This window comes from Gadus macrocephalus, chromosome 9 (assembly GCF_031168955.1).
Source record: "Gadus macrocephalus chromosome 9, ASM3116895v1".
NCBI lineage: Eukaryota > Metazoa > Chordata > Actinopteri > Gadiformes > Gadidae > Gadus > Gadus macrocephalus.
The window spans coordinates 11,131,975-11,141,053 of record NC_082390.1 but is presented as its reverse complement, the minus strand read 5'-3'; the positions used below and the strand labels follow the sequence as shown (position 1 = coordinate 11,141,053).

Here is a 9,079-nt window from a genome sequence, read left to right as displayed (position 1 = left end):
GAGGGGGAGGGGGGAAGGGCGGGAGGGAGGGAAATAAAGAGAGAGGGAGAAGAGAGAGAGAGTTTACAAGTGTTTTGAATCTTTCCTCAAATTGCAAAACTGATATAATCGACTGAAACGGAAACCGTTTGTGAGATTGCTCTGTAAAAATAGAGGTTTTCTCAGTCCAAACAGGCAGGAAAGGTCGTACGAGGGATGTAGACAACCATTGTGAAAAACACCTCTGGAGCTGCTGTACGCAATATTCAATCCAGATTGACGAGAGACAGGGTGTCGTCCAGACTGAATCTCTCGCGGAAGTGTTGTCAAGTCACGGGCTTAGCTCGGACGTCACCCGTTGTCAAAAAATCTGAAGCAGTGGGGTTAGGGGTTAGGGAATGGGCATGTCTGAAACATTGCCTTGATTTGCCTACTTTCTCCTCGAAATTCAAGAAAACAGTTGCAGAATGTATATATTCCTCCTGTGTAACCAGACAACCCTTCAGATGTGTTTCACGTGAACATCTATTCCAACCTCGCTTAATTCCGTTCCCTCAGGGGAGTTCTAATTTGCGTATGCACTCTAAAATGACATTATTTCCTCCAGGATCCATCAAACCCTCTGTATCCGCGCATCTGTAGCTAACACTGTAGCTATCTGTAGCTCACACTGTAGCTCACACTGTAGCTATCTGTAGCTAACACTGTAGCTCACACTGTAGCTATCTGTAGCTAACCCTGCGCCCCGGGGCCACCCACCGACCAGCTGCAGCGTCCCGCTGGCCTTGCCGTCCTCTTCCACCAGCTGCCGCAACCGCAGCGTCCCGACAGCCAGCGTCCTGAAGGCCAGCCCCTCGGCCCGGTGCAGCTCCACGCTCAGCGAGGACGTGTGGAGGTACTCCATGAAGAAGTCGTCCATGCGCACCACGTAGCGCGAGGTGAAGTTGAAGTCGGGCCCGGCGCGGCCGTCCACCACCGGCGTGGCGTGCAGCTCCGAGTCGTAGAAGGCGTAGGTGCAGAACAAGGCGGGGGGCTGCCGGCGGTCGCCCAGGGACTCCAGGGCCGAGGAGGAGAGGGTGGCGCGCCCCACGTGGAGCTCCAGGACGTTCTCCCCGCGCTCCAGGCGGACCTCCGGTTCCTCCCCCCCGAGTGGGTCGGCGGCGGCGGCGTCGGGTTTGAAGACGTAGGGTTTGGTGCCGTAGGCGATGTCTTTGAGCTGGACTACAGATTGACAATGGAAGGAAAACCAAAAAGTGTTAATAGATATAATAAGAGACAAAATTAAGGAAGGCATGATTATGTACGCTACATGGTCAAAGTGCCAACTCTTCAAAGAAGCTTTTGAAACTTGAAACCTGTTGAACCAGGCACACGCTGACGCCTCAAGATGTTTTTTAGAATAAGAGATCAAAGAGACATGCAAAGCAGAATGTTCGTGTCAAACGTTATATAGCCTGGGTTTTCCTGGGAACCAAAATAAACCTCTAAAAAAAAGAAAAAAATGTGTCTGAAGTCAGAAACAATTACCTTCCAGCTTTTTGACCTTAGCAGCCCTGCCGTCCAGTAGTTTGGCCAAATGTTCCAGCCTCACTTCGTACTCCATCTTGTCACTCTCCATCTTCCTCGTGAGTGCGTCCAGCTCTCCCTGAGGGAGGACAACAAACTTTATTGTTGAACTTTCATGTCACAACCTTTCATGTTACAATTTCTGCATTTGTTATCAGTAGCAGCATTTCTTGTGGATCTCCTTTTGATAAAACTTTGAACATTTTAAATGTATTGAACTTCCTTGTATTACATCATTGTTATTATCATAATGTAGAAGATTTGTAATTCTTTAAATGGAAATGTCAGAAGCAGGATGTGCATACATTGGCGATTCCTTTGATTCCACTCCCTCTGACGGTCAGCCGTACCTGGTAGTCCTTGTTGATCTGGTTCTGGATGAGCAGCAGTCCCCTGGTCTTCTCCAGCTCCTGGATGGTCTCGGCGTGTGCGGCCCGCAGGTCCCAGACCGAGCTCTGGGGCCCCCCGCCCCTCTCCTCCTCCTCCACCTGCTCCAGGAAGCTCAGGTCACCGCTCTGACGGGCTTTACGGGCCTGAGACAAATAGAAGCAAGGCAAGTGTTTTGACATGTGGTCTAACCACAGTGTAAAACAGAAAAGGAAGGAACAGCACCATCTACTGGCCGAAGACCGATTATCTTAATTAATCGTTATCTTAACGATTATCACTGTGCAGTGAATACAGTTTGATCTGAGGATTCAAACTGAGAATATTTCTGTCAACTTAGGTTTAAGTTCTAATGTAGGGTACACATAACTCAATATTTCCCTATAAATAACTTCATGCCTCCATTTACGTAGGCATTCGTGAGATTCACATCTCCAAATGGTTGCTTACCCTTATGAGTATCAGGGCCTCTGAGAGTTCGCCCCCACCTAATTCACTCTCCTACAGGATGACAACGCACAGACGCATGTTATTTTGGTCCTTCTGGAGGGCACTTCATGTCTCTTGAAGAAAGGGTGTTTTGGGAGTGGGAGGAACCTTGGTGTAAAACTTGAGACGCTCGTTCAGTTCCTCCAACTGCTGCTTCTGCTCCAGGAACTGGATCTGAAGACGCTTCTTTTCTTCAGTCAACCTGTCATTTACATCTGAAAGAAAATAAATAAATAAAAACAGACTAGTACCTGTACTAAGTCAAAACAGAATTATATAGACGCGCATCAGTGTTTCCCCTAGGATGGAGTTGCAGCAGCGGAGGTGAAATGTTATGTTTTTCGCCCGCAATTTTTTTTGTGTGCTCGCAAAACGTAACCTGCCAGGAGGTTTCTATGTGTCTGCTGGCAACATACATACAGTACATTTGTGCACAGTAATGAGCAGTGGAAATAAGGAGAGATTGAACATATTACAAGTATAATCTTTAAAACCATTATTTACATTTATTTAACAACAAATATTTTATATCAACAACCACCCTATACATTAAAATCCCATAACCCAAATACTACAACAATCGAAAAGGTCTGTGACTCAAACCGATGCATCTTCCCACTCCCTCCCCTCTCCCCATCACAAAGGTTGTAGTAGGAGCATAAATAGGCCATGCCTCTATTGAACAAGTTTTGGGGCTCTAGAGTCAATAATGGTGACGGTACTGAAAATGTAGCTAAATTTTTGCTAAAAAGAAATTTCTTAAAAATAAGAGATATATTTTTCAAAACATAAGGTTGCAGTAAGACCATAAAGAGCCCATGCATATGGAAAACGTTTTAGGGATCTAGAGTCAATAATGGCAACGCTATTGAAATTGTTCCTAAATAAAAAATCTTAAAAAATATGAGAATAATTTTTCAAAACTAAAGGATGTAGTAGGACGATGAAGAGGCCATGCCTCTATGGAACAAGTTTTGGGGCTCTAGAGTCAATAATGGCGACGCTATTGAAATTTTACCATTGTGGTCGTTTTCAGTTTTGCACTTTGCAGACGGTCCCTAAGCTCGCGGCTGAAAGCCGACTGCTCGTAGAAGCCAATGCAATTCACCGTTCGCTAAAGACGGCTCGTTTGGATGAAAACTATGTTGTAGCTGGTTCTCTGGGTCACTACACTCAATTGTGTCGCAACGATGTTTCACTGATGATCTATTGAACCGCAAACTCAGAATCTGCGGAAGTTCCTCCGTTAATATCAAGCTCTCCTCTCCTCTTGTTAAAAAAAAGAATTTCAGCAGCGGCGGTCATATTTCAGCAGCGGCGTACCACCGCTGCTAGGTGCATATAGGGGAAACACTGCGCATGTAACTTCAGTTCAAATCACAATCACAAAATGCAGAGCATTCATGGCTTTGTGATATAAAGATAATGTACCAATCTCATCGTGTAATTCCTTTCCTTCTATATTAGGAATGGAGGAAAACATCCAGAGCGGTCTCCCTCGGCCTTCCCATCTCAGCCCTCTCCTACCCCTCTAGTTGTCTACCCGTGGCCCATAGCTCTCCACCTACCTCTCTCGTCCTTGATCTTGTCCAGGATTTGGTTCTTGTCTGTGAGGTCGGCCTTCAGCGCCGTCTCTAGCTGTCCGATCTGAACTCGCAATTGCTGCTCCTGTAAGCGCCACTTCTGCTCCTGGGATACATCAAATGCACTGCGCGCAACCACAAACACACACAACTTTTACAGTTGGACCCCAACTATGATAAGGATGATGATGATGATGATGATGATGATGATGATGATGATGATGAAACACTGAGGACGATGAAGGTCGTCATCGTACCGTGGGCAGCTCACCTGTTGACCAGTTTATCACAGTTGTCCTTCAGCAGGTCCCTCTCCTTCTCCAGATCGCTGATCCGAACGTGGAACTGATCACAGACATTCAAACATTTATAACACAGATAAATATGGAGACGCTTGATCACACAAGGATTCAAAATAACAAACAGTTCATGACCTTTTTATCACCCTATCTTTTTTAGCCCATCCTGATTCCGTAATGCTGCTTAATCTTCCGAGAAAGATAAAAATGTAGAATACATGTGGTACACAGCAATTAAAGTCTTTTCTGAAACACAAGCCTCTTCTTTTCACAGGTTTTGTGTTACTGACTAGACATAGTATTTGGTCTGTTGTGTGAATGCTTCCATTGAGCAAGTCCTGTGTCTTTGTAAAACATTTTTAAGACTGGGCATGCACAGCATTTTTGGCTCAGTATCAAAAATGTAAGTGAATTGGATGACGTTTTAATGGATCGTATAAGACAGAAAACCACATGTGACTTGACGGGTGTGAAACGCTTCCTAGCATGCCTTACATTTCTGTCGTGAGAACAGAGTTACAAGCCCGTTTCCACGGCGTTATCGTTTTGTTTAAGCAACGTGGAAGGAGCCAGTACAGTGTCGGCCTTTGATGCCATTGAGTATTGGTTTTTGTTTCCATGTGCCAAAAAGAGATTTATTGATTGCAGCGTAGAAACTAAAATGTTTATTACCAATATAAAAAAGATATAGGCGAGAAATCTTTAAATTTGTATTGGTCTGTCTTTTTTCTTTTTTGTCTTTTTTTTTGTGCGTCCTTAAGGATAGTTCAGGACGGTGGACACATCTATCCGACCTTGTCAGAGAATTGCTACAAAATGGCCAATGCTTTGGATTGATTGCACAGTGCATGTCTGGCATCAACCTCTAAAGGTTTATCAGGTTTATTAAGAGACGTTATTCATGTCAATCCAAACCGTTTTGCCTGCGCTGTCCGCTGATGACGATGTGGAGCGTGTGGATGGGTTAGAATCACTCTTGATGACGTGTGCCGTGGGTATACAGTCACCTCCTCGGTTCTGATCTGAGAGAAGTTCATGCTGTGCAGCTGGTTCTCCAGTCCCAGACTCTTCTGCCTCTCCTGCTTCAGCTGGCCCGTCACCTCCTCCACCTTGTCCATCAGAGCCTGGTGGCTGGCCTTCATGGCCTTCTGCCCCTAGGAGCAGCAGCAGCATTCACACACATGATTCAGGACCTACTCACCCGTACCCTGGTTTACTCCCCCCTGTTTGAGCTAGTCCCAACCCCACTATCTTGTTCTCACGTATTCTCAGGAACGGGTTTCAGAAACGTGTTCTCACCGACGGTAAAAACTTTTTTTAATTTAAGGGTGAGGCTATACTGCTGTTAATCCTTTGCTCTTTGCTCTTTGCTCTTACCATTCCACATACAGTCAAGGTTGGGAGGGGGGGATTACCTGGTAACCCAAAACGACAGTAACAGGTAACTCAGGCGTATCCTACATTTTTAAAACTTAAGGACCAGGATCAATCTTTGACCTACTATGAAACCAACTGCATTCCGTTTATTCCTACATTAAATGTTTGTTTTGTTCAACTTTAAATGTGACTGCAGGGACAACATTTGCCAATCCAAAGTTTTTAAATAATTAAATACATCCAAAAGGTTTTACTATCCTCCTGCCAAACAAATATATAATGTTAACAACAGACAGAAGGACTATTTGGTGTATCTCTGACCTCCTGCAGCTGGAGGAACCTGCCCTCCAGCACGGTGAGAGCACTGGCCCGCTCAGCCAGCTGTTTCTGCAGCCGGATCATGGCCACGTTACTGCTGACCGTGGACCTGCACAGGGACACACAGGTTCAGACGTAAACACTCAACATACATGACCATTATGAAGTGCTCAGGGCCTGCACCCAGAAATCAATGATCATTGCAATCATTTACATTTTGTATATTTAATATATGTTAAAACATTTTCTTATGAGTTTCACCAAAGAGAGTGCAGTCCTTGAGCTTTGACCTTAGTACAGTAAGGGCACATTAATGAAGCATAAATATATGTAAATGCAGTAATAAGCATTAACTAACAGTTAATTAACGGTTAACAAATCTAGTTATCACTTCCTAATGCGTTTATGTTTACTAATACAATGTAAACTAACTTTATTGGGTTAGGGTTAACCCTTTTCTACTAAGCCTAACCAAAATAACTTCAACTAACAAGAACTAAACCACATAAAAGATCCTAACCCTAACCACAATGCTAATGCTATATACTGTTGATCATTACTGCAGTAACTAATGTGAATGAACGGGTCCCTAATGTATCCTGTGGTGTCCGGTGTATGGGAGACCTCTGTCCGTCCGTGTGGTGCTGCCGGAGCTCAAGCAGGGCCTCGTGGTGCTCCGCCTCCTTCCTCCTCAGCTGCTCCCCGAGGAGGTCGGAGTCTCTCTCCAGCTCCTCCAGCTGGCCCCGCTGGCTCTCCAGCACGTTCTCCCTGGGGACGCAACGCACAGCCATGAGTCACGCTGGATCTGCCAGTAGAGGGCTGACCTCAAACAGATCAGACGTGATGCACTTCCGTACGTGTAAAGGATCACTCAACCGCCGTTGTGCCTCAACTGATGTCATTGCAATGAAGCAATGGCTGTGACGTGATGGTACTGACTTAATGGCAATGATGTCATGGTGATGCCGTATTGGAACTGACGTTATGGTAGTGGTGTAATGGCGACGTCAATACATACAGGTTTCTGATCTCTGCCCTGGCCTCCTCCAGCAGGGAGTGTCCGTAGCGGGGCAGCATGCCCGTTGGAGGTCTGCCACCTTCCTCCACACTCCTCGTACCTGCAGGACACGCGTGCGCCGCACACGCACGCACACACACACACACACACACACACACACACACACACACACACACACACACACACACACACACACACACACACACACACACACACACACACACACACACACACACACACACACACACACACACACACACACGTACAGTAAAGGCAAGTACCTGGGTTATATATATATATAGTTATATATATACACCATTTCTCATCCTTCAAATACAAGACATATATGTCTGACAAGACAACCATAGGGGTAGAGAGCTCCGGCCTGGGGCCTCACCTCTCTGGTGCAGCCGGGAGGGGCTGGGGGAGTCCTCCCTGGCCCTCCTGCGGCCCGTGTCGACGCGGGACTGAACGCGGCCGTAGGGGCTCGGCTTCCTGCTCTGCCCCTGCACCTGCTGCTTGGCCACCAGGAGCCGCTGCTTCAGCCTCTCGTTCTCCAGCTGCAGCCCCCTGACCTTCTCGTGCAGCTCCTCCATCACCTCTTCCATCTCCACGTCGCGTGCGCGGGCCGCGGGGCGGGACCCGTTCCCCCCCGCGCCAGCGCCCGTCACCAGCTGCTCCAGCCGACGGCGGTCCTTCACCAGCTTCACCAGCTTGGTGGCCAGCCTGACCAGGGAACAGAGTGGTCTATTACAATACAAACAAACACATCGAGGCCGAAACTCTCTCTGGCTTGGAAACCGAGGGATTCGCTTTCGAGCTCATTTGCGGAGCGCACAATTAAGCAGAAGAGGTTATCGGTTCTGATGGACAAATACACAAATCCTAAAGATCTGTTTGCGAAATGTCTGGTTTATATATAAGTATGTAGATGTCTGTTGTAGATGGTTACGGTTCAAATCGTAAGAAATTAAGAAATTAAAATGTTCTCAAAAGACACATCCTAGTCCATCATGTAATTATGGGATTAGGAGAACATTAACATCAATATCCATGTCGTGTTTTATGAGAACAGTGATTATTGAGACCTTTTGATCTTGTCCTCCTGGGTGTTATTGTTCTGTTTGAGGAGCAGGTTCTCATCATGGAGGCGCAGGTACCTATCCTCCAGCTCCTCCCTCGACACCCGAGCAATATCCTGACGCGCTCTACCATTTTGGCCCGAGGAGGTGTCTGTCAAAGATAAAATAATACATGGAAATACATGTGTACCATTCATTCGATTTCATGCAAACATGTTTATGTATTCACATGATAGAACGCTTCTTAAAACAAGTGAATATCTGCCCATTTTGTATTGCATTTTTAATGCAGAATATATAAGACCACCTAGCTATACATATATTAATTCTAGGTACATCCATATCTAAATATCTGTTCAGATATCAAGGCAGTGACTTGCATTGTCATTCAATCACAGTCTTGCATTGGACTAGGGGTGGCAGGACTATTACCACAGGCATATTCTCATTACAGTTAGTAGGTTTATTCTATTACATCCATATTCCAATGTCACAAAAACATGTTGGTGTGCGTACCTTGGGGCCCAGGTGCAAAGTGAGAGAGGGTTACGGTAATATCCTTCACGGGCATATCAGCAGCAGTCTCGTCAGCAAATGTAGACATGTTTCCTCCTGACCGAATCGAACATTGAATGTCAATTCAGTGAAGGTTTGACATGTAGACTGCACATTGATTGAGCCTTTCAGCATCGTTTCAAACACGCCCCGCCGTCCAAGTGTTACCGTTAATGCTAGCAATGCCGCTTTTGAACCCTCCACACGTTCCCGTGAAACATGGTCATATAAGTTTCATAACGAATAAACCGTTGAGTAAGACACGTCACGAGTAGTCATTCATTAATTAAATGTCGAACACATATGTTTTATCATTTCAAAAAGACAAGCTACGCTCCTTAGCAACTATTTTGGTCCTCAGCGACGGTTGCTAGTAAACAACGTGCTTCCGGACTCCAACAAGAAGCGGGGATTGTGGGATATGTA

The 9,079-nt window shown here is 45.9% G+C and overlaps 1 protein-coding gene across 2 annotated transcripts in view; it reads right to left on the bottom strand.

Moving 5' to 3' along the window:
* Positions 1-9,079, bottom strand: part of rpgrip1l (RPGRIP1 like) — a 16,009-nt gene extending 6,930 nt beyond the window's left edge. Inside the window, exons 1-15 of one of the 2 annotated variants that reach the window (XM_060060743.1) lie at positions 8,822-9,072; positions 8,615-8,710; positions 8,105-8,249; positions 7,414-7,742; positions 7,017-7,116; positions 6,623-6,766; positions 6,002-6,107; positions 5,311-5,457; positions 4,276-4,349; positions 3,990-4,129; positions 2,530-2,636; positions 2,383-2,433; positions 1,896-2,078; positions 1,507-1,624; positions 739-1,200 (exon numbers count right to left, since the gene is read on the bottom strand). In XM_060060743.1, coding sequence (XP_059916726.1) covers positions 739-1,200; positions 1,507-1,624; positions 1,896-2,078; positions 2,383-2,433; positions 2,530-2,636; positions 3,990-4,129; positions 4,276-4,349; positions 5,311-5,457; positions 6,002-6,107; positions 6,623-6,766; positions 7,017-7,116; positions 7,414-7,742; positions 8,105-8,249; positions 8,615-8,702 — 2,194 coding nt within the window. In that variant the 5' untranslated portion in view covers positions 8,703-8,710; positions 8,822-9,072. Of the gene's footprint in view, positions 1-738; positions 1,201-1,506; positions 1,625-1,895; positions 2,079-2,382; positions 2,434-2,529; positions 2,637-3,989; positions 4,130-4,275; positions 4,350-5,310; positions 5,458-6,001; positions 6,108-6,622; positions 6,767-7,016; positions 7,117-7,413; positions 7,743-8,104; positions 8,250-8,614 lie in introns of both variants that reach the window. The other variant, XM_060060744.1, reaches the window with a different exon arrangement.